The sequence below is a fragment of the Antedon bifida genome, chromosome 7, assembly GCF_963402885.1.
Source record: "Antedon bifida chromosome 7, ecAntBifi1.1, whole genome shotgun sequence".
Lineage (NCBI taxonomy): Eukaryota > Metazoa > Echinodermata > Crinoidea > Comatulida > Antedonidae > Antedon > Antedon bifida.
Genome location: NC_136232.1, coordinates 3,130,663 through 3,149,907, shown reverse-complemented (window position 1 = coordinate 3,149,907; position 19,245 = coordinate 3,130,663). Strand labels below are relative to the sequence as shown.

Sequence of the window (19,245 nt, the reverse complement as noted above, 5' to 3'; positions counted from 1 at the left end):
AATTTTTTTTCTTTTTTTTTTCTACGGAAGTGATTAACTTGATTAAAACTACATAGTAACCTACCCAAAGTCTGATTTAATGAATCTTCCTTTTTCATTAAAAAAAAACACAATTCGAAACAAAAAATGATAATACGATTTCTGAATACGCTCGTCACCTTGTCTCCTCGTCATAACTCAAGAATTAACTAAATATGTTTGTGTGCCGATAATGTGTCGTTTATGAATCACTCGCCCATCTAATTGACCGTTTCACCTATTTACAGGTATTTCAACTACTCCGTGAATTAAAAATACGAGATGTACGTAAGTTCCGTCTAATTGAACGTCATTATTTTATAGTATACATAGTGGGTTAGTTGGTTGAAAACAAATCAGCGACTTGAAGAAAAAAAAAGAATACCATCCCAATTACCAGTATATTTACTGACGATAATGCATAGTCAATTAAATTGTTTGTGACCATTCAATCCTGGATGCGATCACCCACATGCGTTATTAAATATCAAAGTCCTTATAAACAAATCAAACAGCACCAATAAAGATTTTACTTGTGACGTCATACAGCAAAATAGATTCAACCAATTGAGATATACATTGGCCAGTAGACTGGCCTTGTCGAGGTATAAATGAGATTGAGAAATTATCTGCTTGTGTGAACACAATTTACAATTGAAAGAACTAAGGTGGGATACACAAGATATCGTATAGTGGATTTTGCTTCAATTATTTTTCAGGTAAGAAGTTTCGAGCTATCAATTAAGAACACATTAATTCTGATATTGTAGCAAATTCTCTCACTTCTGAATGTATATAAATTGGTATGGTTTGATCTTTTTAATATTTTCAAACATGTTTTCTTAATTTTGTATATTTTAAACGCATCACATATTTGCTTTTAGACGCCCAACTTTTTGAAACTGTACTTAGAATAACACATTTAGCCAACTTAATGCTGTTCTATAGTAAAGCATTATACTAAAGAGACAAATGTTGATCTTTTCAAAATTGATATTATCTAAAATATCATATTGTTGTCGAATCATTTATTGATATTTCTGATTTAAATTTGATTAATAAATTTTACTTGATTATTATTTATTTAGTATATTGAATTGAATTTTGTAGCAAAATATGTATGCCTAATATTATTGATTTGTTAGTTCGGTGCGGTGGAAAGAGAATTACCTCGTTGAAATCTATAATAGAAACTTAAAGCTTGGTTTCCATTACGACGCAACTCAAGGAAGTAAGCACAACGAAAACGAATTGATGATAAGCGACAGTTCGGATAATCCATCACAAGCGTTGCGCTTTCGTCATTGCGTTGCGTGTAAGTAAAAACCAAGCTTAATTAATTCAAACGGGTTTGTTGCTCAAACGCTTTCGATTGGAACCAAACTAGAGCAGTGTAAAGAAACAAGAAGTGATTGTTGAAAACATGTATTTGTCCTATAGCTTTACTGTAAAAAAACACACTAAAATAATTCATCCCTGAAAGAATGACCGTATTGAAACAAATGAAAATCACATTAACAGCGTTTATTTGCTATTATCTAGTCAAGCACATTTTTAGCTACATTGGTAACATTATCTAGACTTCTAGACTAGATTGTTTAAACATGTTATTAAGAGTAGGCTCTAAACTAAAATTTGAACGAATTTGTCCCAACATATCTATACTATAGATATCTATACTATTGAGTAGGCTAATGTAGAAGGAAATACTTGCGATCACTTCCTTAAGGATCAGGATTTTCTGGGAATACCAGTAATGATGATACTATACAAATGTGGCTGACTGCCATATACCGTAACAAACTAGTAAATCGATTTCATACAGTACGTTCAGTACATGTTTAAACTCACTTGATTACGGTTTACATACAATTTGTTATGTGTTATGATTCCTAGTTGATTACTAAAGTATTGTTGTATACGTTCACAACTATATTGATTGCATTGTATCTCGATATGACGGGTTAGGGGGGAAGCGTCACATCGATAGTTAAAACGTCACAAGGTTAGGGAGAGCGTCATATGATTCGAATAGTTGTAAAAAACGCCCCAAAGTTGGTGTGTGTGCTAGGCCTACAACAGGTACGGTACAATGCTTCTTCTAATTCATTCGTCTAACGGTTGCGATCTAAAATATCATTTAAATAACTTGCACAGAATTTCACTTGATATCGTTATGTTATGCCTCTAGTAAGTGTGTAAGTCTACGTCAACCGCTATGCTGTTGTAACTCGATCTTCAACATTTTACGTACACATTAACCATCCGTATACTTTAACATATTTGTAATGTTAGGCTAAATTTAAGATTAAATTTGAAATCAATTTGCAACGAAGATGAATTATGTTTGTAATATGACGCATTTTCTTGGATGTTTTCTAAATTATGTTTATGATATTATCTCATAGAAATTAATATGCTACTATGACTACCGAACTAACATGTTAACAGTGTTTTACTTTTATAGTTTAATGGCCTTTATCTTGAGTTTACATATCATTTCTTGTGTTTCACCTAAGCATTATTATATACATAATAAATACCCTTAGGAATATTACACACTAATTTTCTTTTTTTCTATAAAACAAATTGGTTATTTGATATGTAGTGTAATAAGTTTAAATAGAAAGAAAACAGATTACATAGAAAATCAATACACTAATTCACATCCCTTAAGCGAACACAGTTGTTCATGACTATCAACAATGACGTTTTGTCCCGAAGATGAACTTTAATATTTCAAGGGCTATGCTATAACTTGCTATTAGTTTTATGCAATGGATACATAGTAACATCATTCCAAGGCTAATCTAATCGAATCTAATATTTATCTTACATTATTTCTATCTAATCTTAATTTATTTTCAAATTGTAAAGATCAAATGGTAACAGAGATAACGTAAGACTTGATGATTTCCATACTCATATATTATTACTAAGCCAAAGACAATAGGGCTGGTACCGAGCGTCAGCAGTCTAGTACCGAGCGTCAGCAGGCTAGTACCGAGCGTCAGCAGGCTGTACCGAGCGTCAGCAGGCTGTACCGAGCGTCAGCAGTCTAGTACCGAGCGTCAGCAGGCTAGTACCGAGCGTCAGCAGGCTAGTACCGAGCGTCATATAGGGCTAGGTAGAGGCATCGTATAGGGTGTCGTAGGGTATCGTATAGGACTGGAGAGAGCGTCATTGGGCTAGGGAGAGTGTCATAAGGCTAGGGAGAGCGTCATAAGGCTAGAGAGAACGTCATAATGACGAAGAAAAGCGTCATATAGGACCAGGAAGAGCATTGTATAAGGCTAGGAAGAGTGTCATATAGGGCTAGGAAAAGCGTCATATAGGCCTAGGAAGAGCTTCATATAGGCCTAGGAAGAGCTTCACATAGGGCTAGGAAGAGCGTCACATAGGGATAGGAAGAGCGTCACATAGGGCTAGGAGAGCGTCACATAGGGCTAGGAAGAGCGTCACATAGAGCTAGGAGAACGTCATAGGCTTAGCAGCGTCACAAGTGTGTTATTGCAGATCATTCTGTATATGGCTTTTGACAGAAATGGTTTTTAGTCGTGTCGATATAAAAAGACAACTTCGGTTTCTTTTAATTTATACAGCACATAATAAATAAATTAATTTGTCTTGTAAATTGAATTAAAAATAGCAATGTAATGGCATATTTCATATACCGGAAGGCAATTTACTATTTGTAAGTAGTTTATTATAGTTTTGTTTGATTTTTCTTTCCAATTCCGTAAGAAGGTCGAATTGTCTAGATTGTTTGGCTAATCAGTCAGCGATACATCTGACCCCGTACTGTAACCTCTCCGTTGGGTTAATTACTGTCTTTCAAACCGATTGTCGTTTATGAATTAAACAATTTTTCGCCTTAAAGATTTCTTTATTTATACAAAGATACATTGGCACAGGAAGAATACACTATACTGAGTGTTTAATCACTACGGGTCAACAACACCATATACATATTATATATAAATCTTTTATCGGCGGGTAACACGCGTTGTAAAATTCGAGCGACACGCGAGGACCAATTAGGCTTGGCAACGTCAAATTATGTCGCTTTGAAACAAACAATTTACTTAGCTTTGTATACTGTAAGAATTTATTCAGTAAATGTGTATTCATAATCAACCATAATAACCATCATAATTTAACTCATGTTCCGGTCCGGTCAACGTCTGACTTAACCACTCTTGACTATCCACGGTGTAGATTGAAGTCATATGGGGAGCAATCTTTCGTGGTCGCTGTTCCAAAATTGTTATCTTGTCTTGACAAGTTAGTGAAAAAGTGTGGTGATGTGAGAGGCCGTTTTCGGACTTTTTTTTCTGTTGTCTTGGTCAATTTAGTCGGTGTTCTTTTTTTACATTAACATTTTCATTTTCACACTTGTGCTAAACAGCGCATAGAGACTATTTGTATTTTGCGCTATATAAATTTAAAACCTTTAGGGGCTAAACCCATTCTACCTTATTAAAAACACTGCCTTTTAAGTAGTGAAGACCTTATTTATGTATTTCCATTGTACAATTAGGTTTTAAATTGCTTAGTTTACGGTGATGATATGACCAATCACAAGCGATGGATTATTCGAACTGTCGCTTTTCATTGGTCAACTCGTTCCGTAAGTCTCAGCAATATAAACAAATCGTACGCCGTTTCGTGTTTAGTGCACGGAGCCCTAACCCATATTTCAAATTCTAGTATCAAATCTAAAAATAATTTTCAAATATCCTCATTTCTTTTGCCATAAATAGATTCATGATGGCATCCATCAAAAACCCGAGAGCAGACACACATAGTTCCTTCATTATTCCATAATGTAATTTTTATTGGCATATTTTAGACTAAAATCGTCGCACTAACGTCACATATTGATACACTGTACCGCTGACGTACTCATTCACTTGGTCGTATTCAACTCAAGCCCCCGTGCCCTGTCTGGTAATCTTTTTGCCAATAAATCTGTCGGCACATGGACAATCCAACGAAGCTGACTTTCAAATGTTACAATCATTTCGACAGTATTCTCTTAAGATTATCCCACAGTATTAGTGAGTAAAGTGTTGCTTATAAATCTTGTAAGACGAATACACAAGAGGGATTCAAGAATAAACACTATTGCAATTGCTGCAGCATGTGTGCCAACAAAAAAGAAATCTTTTTTTTGTGACATAATATAAAATATTTTTGTAATTCATTATCTATAGCCCGATTTCCACTATGGGAATTCATTCTCGCGAATCCAATGTTTTCGCGCTACCCTTAAGGCCAATTTACACAGACGAGCGGTACGTGGGACAAGCTACGCGGTTTTCCGCTTACCGTTACTGCTTGTCTGTGTAAATTGGCCTTTAAGATTATTTACACAGACAATAGGTACGATTGTTATTTTGATCGGGTGTCTGTATTCGCTAAGCATGACTGCTAATGAACGCGTTACAACTCATTTCATGAACTATGATTGGCTGCGCAATGTTTCGCTTCGCAAGGAATACAATCTATAATGTTGAAGCAAAAAGCTCATGGAACTAGAATTCGTAGAATCAGGAATTTGGAAGATGAAAATGCGAATACGCATGCGCATAAGCTGACACTTGAAAACAGGATTTACGAAATAAATACTTACTCGACAGTCGTCAGTGTTTATTTATATATTTAGTTTACGTAAATATTTGAAAGAGAAACCATGATTAATTAATTATGATCCTTTAATCTACTTTAACATAATCGTATTTTTGTCTTCTGATTAAATTAAGGCATGAAGCCACAAGATGAAAATATTACGTAATTAATGTTATTGTAATCAAAATTACGAGAATATTATTGTATAGAAGTTAGTTGTTCGAACCCTGGTTAGCAATGAGTGCGAATACTTCGGTTTGGGTGGACTTTCTGACATGAACTTTTACTTTCCTCTTTTTTTCTCCTTTCCGCTTGTTTTCATCGTGCTTTTTGTTTTTTTGGGGTTTTTTAAGCTTTTAACATTTAAAGATGCAATTTTAATTTCACATAATAGTTATCCACTTTGACCAAAAATTAGATCGAAACAAAATTTACTTACCTGAAAAAACTGCAATTTAGGCCTAAAGCAAAAAAAATGATCAAATTGGCTGCCAGTCAATGGATTTTTGGTTGAATTTAACCATTTATCATGTTATTTTATTTATTTTTATTTTCATTTTTTCTACAGAAGTGATTAACTTTATTAAAACTACAAAATAACCTATTCAAAGTTTGATAATCTTTATTTTTGGAAGCGGATACTAACCTATACATATTTTTCTATTTGAATGCAATATTCACCATTTAAAAGTAATTTAACAAGTTAATGGATGTTAATGTGTGGTGGTGGACGTGGTGTACATCAACAAAGCAACACTTATATTGAATGGTTCTATCGCACGTGTACAGCTTTCTGTCGACCTAAGCATTTTAAAACAATGTGCAGCAACACGAGGTGAGCGTGTATTCGGAAACCACCACTTTGGTTTGCTCGCAATCAAAATTCGAGCGCTATCCTAATGACCTAGCCTCTATAGCCTAGACCATTTTTCAGGATGGAAACAGCGGATTAATTGATAACGTTTACTTTAGAAAAGTAGAAGATGAAAGTTGAAAATATTTCCATTCGTTGAAAGCCTGACTTTTTAACTCGGCTTCACCTCATTAATAGAAGAGTCAATCTAATTTAACTCATGAAATATTCTCCAAATTTAACTCACAAACATTCATTATTTGTACATTATACTTGTGGGGAAAGTTTAGGACCCACGACAGGATATTGGCATCACGAAAACAAACATACCGACTAATGAATGCTACAACTCATCAATGCTTGTTCAAACCCATAAGAAACGAATGAATCGAAACTGGTTATTTCAGTATTTTTATGGAATCTTACTATAACTGCATTAGGCTACTGTTAAAGATGTATTGTCCCCTTGAAAAAAAATCATTTGTTTAATTGTTGTTGTTGAATATGCCATTTTATTGTCAAATAATATACACTTTGAACACAAATTGAGTCGAAAACAATTTAATTTAAAGCAAAACAAAATAGTCAAATTAGCTTTCAAACAATGGGTTTTTGATTGAATTTGATCGTTTTTAGAAAAAATCTTTAATAATAAAACAGATTTGAATATTATAAAGAGAAACAAGTCATTTATGATAATTTGTTCGGATTATTATACGAAGGTTAACTCTTCCTTCTATTGTTGTATAAGTAAAAACTAATCATTTCTTTGCGAAATTACTTTCGCCCTCTAGAGATTTTTGGCTTAAGTGTAGGTATAAGTTACAGTTCCTATTTATATTTTCAATTAAAAATTTATCTTAGAGTAAAACTTTAAAATATGTTTTTGAATTCTAGAAACATTTTTGTTTTGACATTTTACTTCTGTTTGTTTCGATTGCTTTATTATGTTGTGGTAGAAGTTGAGTATAATTTCTATTTTCTATAATATTCTTTTCGTCAGCAATTGCAAATAGGATTTTGATAAATATATTTATTTACTTGTCTCTAAAAACAATATAGGACTATATTTATATATTTTAAATATTTCTACATAATTGATATTGTACAGTTGTGTAGAAAAAAAAATCAAAAGTTACAAATAATTGTCATCTTAAAGGTAAAGGTTAACTTAGCTTATAACTGGAAACTAATGAAATAACAAACCGGTTCATATTATAAGAAAACATAAAATAATTCGGCTACAACGAGAAAAGAAAAATAATTCTAAATTATCATTCACTTTGTTTTTTATTAGAAAATTTAAACACTCAACATTACCTGTTTCGAAATATTTACCCACTCTCAATTTGTCGGAAATCTAAAGCACTGTATACACTATCAAACTAGTTTGACAAAAAAGTGTGATTTGCCCAAATATGGTAGTGATATGTCCAATTATGGTAGTGATATGACATCATCATGTCCATATATAGAAGTTTGATAGTGTAGACAGAGCTTAAGAGAATGAGTGCTAATATTTTTACTTTTATTCAATATTTCAGAAAGTTAAGATCAAATTCATATACATTATTAATGTTTACAGTTCCGGGACATTCATCTTAAAGTCATTCGCCAATTTGTGATAAATTATTACTGCTAATCCTTCACCAAGTGATTTACATTTAATCCCTCTAATCTACGGATATCCAAGATTCAGTATGGCTTCATTTACTCTAGAACAAACGTGATAAATCATGCTATAATTTTATTACGATGAGTCGTAATTAATCAGGTTGAACAGACACAATAAGGTTCACAATCATCTATATGATCTAACAAAAGTGACTGAAAATGGTATCTGGTTATTATCACAGTTCACATCAGTTTTTTTCAAGAAGGTTCCGAGTCCTTAGCATAATTGTAGAAGCAATCTTAAAGCGCATTATTTGTTAAGATGATGCTTATTTCCCGGGGGAAGTGGTAAGATTGCTGAATAATAAGATTCTGTACGCAAGCGTGGCAACAGAGAGCGTTGCATCAGCGATGTCTTAACTCTCAGATTACGATGTAATCTTACTATCGATGCCAAATCTTGACCTAATATGAAAACTGTATAGACTTGATTAAGATAAAGTTAGGTGATACAATAATTAATAGTATCTACATCATGTAGGTCGGCCATCGCACCCGTCATTTCGACGCTTTCTAATTTATGATATAGTGTCTATGTTTCTCTAGGGTTGATTCTAAGATGACGTAACGCTTCGCTCTTGTTAAATCAGCAGAGTTGTCAATGAATACTAAATACCATTTGAATGACTTGAATAAACCGAGATACGCAGAGAGAATCACGCACAAACAGTTTGTGATTGATCACTGAACTTTATAATGCAGACATTTACAAAAACATACACTGTACTACAATATTAAAATTCTGAATTTTATTAATCAGAGAGACCTATAACAATCACATGCCTTGTATGGGATCGTTGTTTACTTAATAAGAAATAGTTATTAACGTACAAACCAAAGAATTTAGGACGTAAACATAATTACGTCTTGATTTAATTCAGTTTGCGATGCCTGATAATGAAATGTATATTGATTGCATTGAGGAAGAATACATAGGTCATCAACACCAAATATAAAAATACTCTTTGATTTACTTTTGTTTGTTGGTATATTGATCTTCTTCAGTTGGTAATAACAAATCTACCATACACAGTGGGAAAACAATTAAATAATACTACTACTACTAAAACACTGTATATACCAAAGTTAAATTACTAATAACCGATCTATATAAAACAATGTTTATAAGCTTATTGTATTCATCATTTTCCAATAGAGAAATGTTAACGATAACTTACCAAGTATAGCATGTTTCTATATTGTCCACATCTTTTTTATTAGATAAATTATTTTGAAAAATATATTAATTGAGAGTTCAAAATTTCTGATGTCTTTCAGTACGTGGAAATCATGGCAATATAAGCCTCCACAATGTAATGTTAAATTGCTTTATTCAACATGGAGTGTATACCATGCTAGCCATTTAAAGTGCAAAACCGCGTTATACGAGCTTATTTTTAAAAATATATTATATTTACTACTGTATATTAAATACTGTATTGCTTTAAATGGTATAAAACAATGGAAATAAACAAGGATAATATATAAGTTAAAGATGCTCTCCATGTGGAATGCTATCCTGAGATGAGTAGTACTAATTAGTACAGTCTTGTTTATTTTTAATTCATTTATGTAATTTACTTTCTATGGACCAGAAATTCCGAAATAAAAAAAAATGAATTGAATTGAGAAGGGAGCAAATTGTACATGGCTATTGCAAATTACTGAATGAGTTTGCTAGTAATCCTTTTTATATATAACTAATCTATTCTATTAACTGTTTATTAATTTTTCTTACGAGCTCGTAAATGTGTTATACAGAATTAATCTTTATGCTAACAATATTTTATTAAATTAAAAATGCACGGTAATCTTTTAATGTGAGTTATCATTTTCATTACATACGCCTTATTATTCTTAAGCTGTACTTTTTTAATGTTATTATTATTTTTATTTATTCATAAAATTGAAATTTCTAAGCCTTGAAAAAGATGATTAAATTATAATAAATATTATAATCATGAACACGCTCCAAAAGTACTCAAGAAATGTGTCCAATAGTTAAGGCATAGATTTATTATAAATTTAACATTTATCGTACAAGTCCTAATATTATATATTTGTCCTTACAATTAGTTTATGTCTTACCAATTCGAAAACCGTGGTAGGAAATTTGCATTGTACGGGGCGCTGTTTGGAACAATACAGCCATTGTGTAGACACATTTTTACTTAGCATAAATTCCGTATTTTGATTTTTTTCTTGTAATAAACATCTCTCAAGAAATTATGTAAACAAAAAAAGTAAACAGCATGTGAATATAATATTATAATTTCTCCTCAAAGAACATAATGTTTGCGAAGTAAAAAATTGTGTTTATACAATGGCTGTATTGTAACATAATTATACAAAAATATAACAGCGGCGCCCTGTACAGCGGGCCTTCTATCCTATCCTGAACCTAGTGGCTTATACATTTCTTAAGGTATCGGATTCAATGCAAAGGTGCTTACATGAACGACTTTATAGTATGCTGTACTGTATATTATATATGTCATGCCATTCTGTAACTTGCCAACATTATACACATCCGTGCTGCCGGGCAAGTGATTTAAATCAAAAGTAAAATGCAGTTGAAAGTGCGCCTTACTGTTTGGTATAAAAAATGATCAGTAATAGCCAGTACCCGTTATTTTTTTTTCCGTTCACAATCTTAATCAGCATGCAAGCCTAGCTGTCATTTAAAAGTGGACGGCCGTTATCTACATCTAAAGTGATTTTAACAAATTCGCATCCACCGCCTTAAAGCTCTGTCTACACTATAATTTTAATTCGTTCATTATCCTACGATCTACTGTAGCTACGTAACGAGTATGGAGGTAACATATCTGTTACACCTCCATGCTACAAGACGCCTACTAATATATTAAAATTGATGGTAACGGTCTTCCAAAAGAGATTCGACCATCTTATTTGTACGCATAAATGATACTTTTTTGTATAGAAAATAGATACTTTATATGCTTGTTTTTAGGAATTTTGTGTTGATAGTAGTTTATATTAATATCTCGGATTAAATGCTAAAATAATGTTGTCTTAAGATATTCAGTACAAACCAAATAATCCTCTGTTTATGATGTTTGGTTAACTTGGGGGTCATTTGCAGAATAGTATAGTCATGACTAATCATTATTATTCTAAATCTTCATTATAATCTAAGTATGTTTATCACTATGTCTAGTCCGCATAATCATCGTGTTACAGTGATTTTTTTTTTAATATACGTTTGACTAAACCCATCAGAATCGGTAACATTTAGAATGCAATACAATACATGTTTTCTTTTGTGTTCTTACTGACTTTAGGGTCCCTCTTTAGAACTATATTAATTTTTGGATGAATACCATCGATGCGTTTGTAAGAGAAACCGTGTGTCGGTTATACACATTATTGTACTCACATAAACATGGAGTATTAAAATGACAAGAATTGTACTGGGAAGGTTTTTAACTACATTTGAAAATGATCCACCACCTCGGATCCAATATGGCCACCAAAGGGGTGTCTGAATTCTCCAGTTTTCCCTACTCGTGTGCGTTTGTTTGTTAAAATGTGTTGCATGACACGTATACACATAGAGTATAAAAATGTCCCTTATCGTACAGTAAGGATTTACACCACTTTCCTACTTTTTTTTTATCTTTTATGGGTCTCTCCCATCTTTATTCATTCAATAATGTATATTATACAAAAAATCATTATTATATAATATAATAAAATAATATTATAGAACAAATTGTCTTTCCTACTTTATTGTAATTTTTCCTAGACTATTCGAAAAAATTCCAGAAGATATTAAAAATTGCTCTTTGGTAGGCCAACTTTAAAAGCTCAAATCACTAATCACCTGGTTTCATCATACATATTTTTCTATGTATTTTTCTATATTTTTTGTTATAATCTCGGTTTCATTGTATCGTCCTAGTTGACAGGGGCTGGTGAAGCACATCACAAGATGACAGTTTTATTACTTTTGCTTTTCCGCTACTCCCCTGTTATACTTATATGTTTTTTTTTGTTATGTAGAAAGATTGAAAATAAAATAAATAAAATACTGATTTGTGGCAATTATGTTCTTTTAATTTCATTTGATTTTCAATTTAACACATTTTTTTTTCTTTTGAATATCTAGTTCATATATTATTTTTATGTCATTTTAACTAATTTTCTAACTTTGTTATAAATAATTACTTTGTTAATGTTGGAGCAAGGGCAGTTAAATCTGTTCAGGCCTACATGCCTATTGCTTGCTCCTGGCAAGATTGTACTTGATATGCCAAATAAATATCATTATTATTACATTCATGAACACTGCAATTACTAAAACGAATATTCCACGATTACCTACAGACAGGTAATGGTTATTCACGCCCGCACTACATTTCCGTAAAGAGTTCATACTTAAACCACATCACTCACTAGGTTCCTATAGTTAGAACTATTGTGTTGAACGAAAAACATATATTAATACATTTATACATTAATGATATGAAAACAAACTTTTTAAATACCAGATTATTAAGCATCCGATCAAAATTTATATTGAGAATACGTGGGATGTAATACCTACATTGACTTCAATTTTACATTGTAATAGTGTTATCTTCGTCATGTGAACAAGAAACTAACTTATTGACAAATGATAAGTAAAGCCTTTTGTGAGTTCAAAAATTCAGTTATAATAAATCAGCATGTAAAAAGTGTGTTATGTTAACAAACATGCGCACAACAATTGTAAGGACATTAAATCCTGCAAAGAAAACACTGACGTTTCCGTTAAAATACGGGCAAAGTTGAAGAAATTATCAATTAAAAACATACGAATTAAACCCTGAGCTTTAGCGAATGAATTTTGAAGATTTCAAATGCTATCTGCCGTTAACAGCATGTGACAAGGTACGTCGGTTATCTGACTTATCAAATTGAGACATTAAACAAAATAGAAGCATTACTGCGCGATTTAGGTGCGTCTTTTCGATCACTAATTCGTTTGACGTTGTACTCTAAAGCTTTTTGTTTTGGCGGTCAGTTAGAAGTCAGAAATCAAGTAAGCAGTTTTGCCATTCTTTAAAGAGCGCCACTAATCATTCCTACGACTACAATGTTGGAATATTCGGCACTGACAAAATCCGCAAGCGCATCGATAATGGTGACTGGATAATGCAAATCCAGAGTACATTACAGAAACCTCTGCGTTCAGCCGCAATTTCTCATTTTAGAAATAAGTAGTCGAAATGTCGAATGAATATACGGTTTAGGTAAAAATTGACTAATATTTATCGGTACACGATTAATTTGATTTTCATGCGGTTGTATTTAATAAATTGTATTTACTCTTTAACGATTATCGAAATAGAAATTGTTTAGGCCTATGTCGTCAGAAGAAGCATTTAATCATTACATATCACAACGTGTTGGTTTATGTCTTAATTATGGAGCCTTACCTGTACGTGACTTGCATCACATTTTTCTTTATAAGATTGTGTCGAGATCGGTTTCCGAGCACGTTTTAGTCATTTTAAGAATCGGTTCCGAGATGAATTTGTTAATTCATCGTGATTTTAAACGAGGCAGAATAGAGAGAATCCGACTTTTTCTTAAATGATCTCTTTAACAAGATTTGTTTGTGTTTAGTCAGCAGCACGGTTACCATGGGTTTCATTTTGTAAATATTAAACACTGATTGAATATCTCCGGTTTAAGAATAAACCGAATTGCATGGATACATTAAAATAGCCTAATCCTGGTATATGCAAACTAATGTGCGTCATGCATGAGGACGTTTAGAAGGTGATCGAAATGGCAAGAGAAGCGCAAGAACTAGGGGAAAGGAGCATGTGCCAATCAGCAGCTGTATCTCGTCTTAGTTGCATAGGTTAACTAACTTAACCAATCCTAATAAATTTCTTACGACCAAAACAGTCTTTCGCATACCAAATACTCATCGACGTGTATAGACATAATAGTAACAATATAAAACGTTTTTTTGTTGTTTTACAATATTTCTGTCATGGAAAACAATTTTTCCATGTACACCTTTTTATATATGGAACAAGTAAAGATTTGATTTGATTTAACATTTCAGACACCCATTAAGAGCAATTCGAAGTTGTTAGGGCTAAACTTTAAAAGTATTCTATTAAAAAAAACGAATAAAAAGGCTTTCCTTTTTAATAATGTCATCGCATTTTATAACGTAATTTACCGTTATTTGTGTCCACAGTATGTGACTCCGAATGTATTTAAAACAAATAACATAACAACGTACAACATACACACTTTTAGATCGACACCCAAATCAACACTCTTCTTTATTAACATTGTTTTCTGTATTCACGTCTTATCTTTTACAATATTCGCTTAGTAGATTTGATCAATATAATATCACATCCGAAATGCCAAGGAAATCTTGCTATTTGTGCCTCAGGCAATGTAATGGATTATAATCCATTATAATATGCTAATTATTCTTGTTATGTAATATTATATTCTGTTCATTATTTTGGGATGGGGGGGATGGGGGAGATGGGCGGGTTGATGTATAAAAAACTTATACCAAAATAACACGACACCATCCCTTGTGCTATGCCTTTAATGAGGTTTGAAGATGAATTTTGATATATAGTTTTTTCATCATTTATGTGACAACTTATTCGAATTTTCTTTAAAAAAAAAATTCTAATGAGTGATGGATTGTTCATTAGTATTATCAATGGCCGCCCCTGTGGCAATGCGTTTGTCAACTACGTCAGATTTAATTATTATTTTTAATGTATTGAAACACAATGCGAGTTTGTGTAACCAAAGGGTTAATTATAGTAATGAAACAATATTTTCGTTGTAATGAAGAAACCTGTCAAATTTACCTGCTATCTGTATCAATCTTCTATCAATCGTTGTACACATTTTGATTATCTTATTGTAAAAAAAAAACCTACGATGATCAGTTTTCATACGGTATGAAAGATAATCGCGTGAATAAGTATAAACTATGTTTGACGCTTGATTTACGTGGGCTACATGCAGAAGTTAAGACCCGGTCAGAAACCAGGCGTGTTTATGTCGAGTGCATATGCCTGGATTAGGGCCTCATGAAAAAGTGTCCAGTACCATGCCATGATAAAAAAATGACATTCATGATATCGCGTCAAGTGTAGGCTTACCATGTACACTCGTAGCCGATGACGAAATAAACGTCATTCCGCGATTGTATAATGTACCCGTAAATACGATACGGCGTTAAAGTGGACTTTAGTAGTAGTAGGTAGCCAATCGTCGTTCAGTGAGCGTTTATATCGTCAAATGCACCTTGTACCGCAAAAGACTTAAAGTAAAATGTACATAATCAACGTGTTCGCGTCACGCGCAGACTACATACTACAACGTTTAATTTGTAACTGACAATGTCCAGTGAATATCGATTGTAATTCTAGCCGAACAGTTGTACATAAACTAATCAATAACATTTACAACGGATACTAAAAAGTAATTAAAAGAATTACTAACTTCTGTCATCTTTTTTGTAGGGATATACGACCATCTTCAAACATGAATACATCATGGATATCAAGTGTTTTAATATCTTGCTTACTAATTTGTATAGTCCAATCAGCTTCAGCCAGTAGGTATGTAAAGTACACCAGATATTATTGTCCTCATAACTACAATAAGACATAAAAGATCAACTTATACGATCTAAATGCATGGCATGATACAATGCATTATTCAATTTGAATCGTAATATTATATGATTATGTTATATTATGGTATTACAAAATGATAATAAATATGTTATGCTATAAAATGCACAATATGATATGTAACACAATCAGACCAATAATAATTATTGAAGGCAAATAAAAACAACTTAAAATGGCGCTGACGTCAATTCATGTGTCATAATTTTATAGATACAGGACTAGTTTATATAAAAAGATGTTGTTATACATAAATGGGGACACAACACGTAAAAAATACCCATCGTGTGGCGTTAAATTGGCATGATCGATCAAACGCTTTAGTCCCTAGGTTAATTACAACACAAGTCATTTTACCAATCAGAAGTTGCAGTTTGTAAAATTACGTGCGCGTAGTACATTCATTGCGTTGGGTCGTATTGGGAGGAGCGAAAAACCAAGCTTTAATTTTCTTATATTTGCGTTATTTGAGTAAATTTCCACAGTTCGTTATATGTCGTGAAAACAATGACAGAAATGGCTCAGATCAATTGGAAGTGTTGGAAATAAAGAACAGTATCCAACACACTCTTTGGTTCTGGAATATTGAGTTTCAATTTTAAATAATGTACAAACCCACATCTAAAGCGTGGTTCCACTAGAGACGCAACGCAAGGACGTAAACGCAACGTAAGTGAGTTGACCAATGACAAGCCACCGTTCGAATAATCCATCACGTGTGATTGGTCAAATCACTTACGTTGCGTTACGTCATTGCGTTGCGTCTCTAGTGGGAACCAAGCTTAATTAGGCAGCACATTGTGGAATGCGCTATATCACATTACATTACTAATGCGTGGTTCCCACTAGAGACGCAACACAACGACGTAACGCAACGTAAGGGATTTGACTAATCATAAGCGATGAATTAATCGAACTGTCGCTTGTAATTGGTCAACTCGCTTGCGTTGTGTTTACGTCCTTGCGTTGCGTTCTAGTGGGAACTAAGCTTAAAGGGGACACATGAATAATGTTTTAACACTCGGCCGACCCTCTAAAGCTTAGTTCCCACTAGGACGTAACGTAAGGACGTAAACGCAACGCAAGCGTGTTGGCCAATGACAAGTTCGAATAATTCATCGCTTGTGATTGGTCAACTAACTTATGTTGCATTACGTCTTGTGTAGCGTCTCTAGTGGGAACCAAGTATAAGGGGAAACATTTGTCGCCCCGAAGCTTAGTGTCTTCTTAAGGTATTAATTCTACTACTTTCTCTTTTTTTGTTTTGCTAATTATTTTCAAATTGTGATTATTTTCTGTAAAAGGGAACGACGAGGTATCATCTCATCAAACTTTTTACGGGACCTGGCTGATAGAATTGATATATATAATGAATGGGCAGAACTAAATGATCTCGATAACCATAACCAACTACAACAGTAAGTATGGTTTCTTTAGTATTATACTTTCAGTTGTAGTAACTGTTACTTTCCGACCGTATACATCATACTGATGATTCAAAGCTTGCCTCGTGGAAGTAGTAGCTTTTAACAGTAGCGCCATTGTACTCCAAACGGTATTTGGCGTACCGCTCGAGTTTCGTTCGACCACTCTGCTTGCCTAGTTCAATATTGTTACTCTCGAAAGATCCCAAAAACACAAGGCCTAGGAAGAAAACACACAACATATATACACGTAAAACGTCCCAGAGTAGTAAACCATTGTGTCTAATCAAGATCAATACAAATCTGTGAATAACATAACTTACGGAACGTTTGATGAATTAATTTTATTTGCTGACTTGTGTTGATGACGACTACTAAACGCGGAATCCTGGTGAGTGAGTGAGTGATGACTGGCGGCTAAAGATTACTACGCGGCAATATTTGAAATTTGGCCCAATTTCTTTTACAACATAACAGACAGGCCTACTCCAACATGGATAAAACAAATAAGGTCACTCAAAGTATTTTGCTAAAATTCTTAAATTGTAATATGCGAGTCCATTTTATTTGTCATGATACAATTGACTCCCTCCCCTGGGACACCGTCATTAAGGTGGACACTTCTCCGTTATGAACAAGAAACAATATATTATGTGTTAACTTCTTTCCCCTTCTTCTTAACTCTTAATAGAGGCTCAACTACTAGTTTTAATATTATTATATGTACATTACAGAGAAAAACGTGGATGCGAAGGGTTTGGTGGCTGTGCTCAACTTAAAGTTGGCCGAGAATTAGCTATCGGCACATTGCACAAAGGAGGCGGAGGAATGTTTGGTTCAAGTGGACCAGGTAGGAAAAGGCGTTCAACACAATCCAACGACGTTAATGTTTGAAACAATGTATGAAGACAATGATAAAGAAAAGACTATATCGTTTGATTTTAAACCTGTATGTGAAAGAAGAGAACAAGAAGCAACACAAATCTTCAAAACATATCTGAAAACATATCTTGCTTTTTGACTAAATGGGTATGGGTAACTGCTCCATCGTGCTAGAGTTGGTACATATTTTAATTATATTCTTAAAGTTGATCGGACAGCAAGTATACATTTATGTCCCACACAGAAGGGATGTGTTAGCGACAAGTTTGCTACTGTCCAGATTTAACAGTGGCATTGTACTAAATCATTTTTTTTTTGTCCTCTTGTAGACTCATCCCATTTTTTTTATATTATGGTTATGGTCACTTAACTTATGTAAAGCATTCTCTACCAAACAATACAATATAAACTATTGAGGTGGTTTTAAATTGAATTTGAGTCCTAAATAAAATGACATAACTTTTCCATTTTCTCCTTTTCTTGGGTGGTAAAATGTTACAAGTAGTTCCCAAAAAACGATACATAAATGTTGTGCATCGGCAAAATGTTATTATCCTCATGATCTTTATTAAGTGGTCTACAATACAATACACCGGATCACCTATGTACTGTATTTGTGCGACATTACATCCAGTTATCGTGTTGAGGGGCCAGTGCATTATTAAAGTGTAATATATTTATATTGTCCAATTGACTGACAAAAAACAAGTGTACTTTTAAATTGTAAAAACAATATATATTAAGAAAAAAACGTTTAGTGTTTGGAAGTTTAAAATGATGGTGTTAATTATTTTTATTGTCGTGTTATAAGTATGGTAATAAATTCGCAAGCACAACTTTACAGTACTGAGTTTACTTTTTATTTTGTATACATACAGTATGTGACAAACTCTGTGTAATGCACATTTCTCCACCAAAGGTGCTCCGTTTTAAAATGGACGCTTGTAATTTTACGAAGTGTAATTCAGGAAAAATGTGAAAAAAATGCAAATTAAAATGATGCATTATGACTTTCGTTGTATGCTCTGCGAAAAGATGTGATTTTAATTATTGGATGCCGAACATC

General features: G+C 33.1%; 2 protein-coding genes across 3 annotated transcripts in view; one reads left to right on the top strand and one right to left on the bottom strand.

Moving 5' to 3' along the window:
• The window catches only part of LOC144847898 (tetraspanin-11-like), a 44,091-nt gene extending 26,419 nt beyond the window's left edge, over positions 1-17,672 (bottom strand). The window contains exons 1-2 of the mRNA XM_078704471.1: positions 17,621-17,672; positions 15,683-15,837 (exon numbers count right to left, since the gene is read on the bottom strand). The gene's annotated coding sequence lies outside the window, so the exon portion shown is untranslated. The remainder of the gene's footprint in view (positions 1-15,682; positions 15,838-17,620) is intronic.
• On the top strand, positions 610-19,020 carry LOC144847901 (uncharacterized). 2 transcript variants are annotated; one of them, XM_078704475.1, is made up of 4 exons: positions 610-737; positions 15,703-15,810; positions 17,178-17,291; positions 18,032-19,020. In XM_078704475.1, exons 2-4 carry the CDS (start codon positions 15,725-15,727, stop codon positions 18,189-18,191), a joined length of 360 nt encoding a protein of 119 aa, XP_078560601.1. In that variant the 5' UTR covers positions 610-737; positions 15,703-15,724; the 3' UTR covers positions 18,192-19,020. The 2 variants fall into 2 exon arrangements, with proteins under 2 accessions (XP_078560601.1, XP_078560602.1); XM_078704476.1 differs by having other exon boundaries at positions 617-737; positions 15,703-15,801.
• Positions 19,021-19,245: the final 225 nt, after the last annotated feature.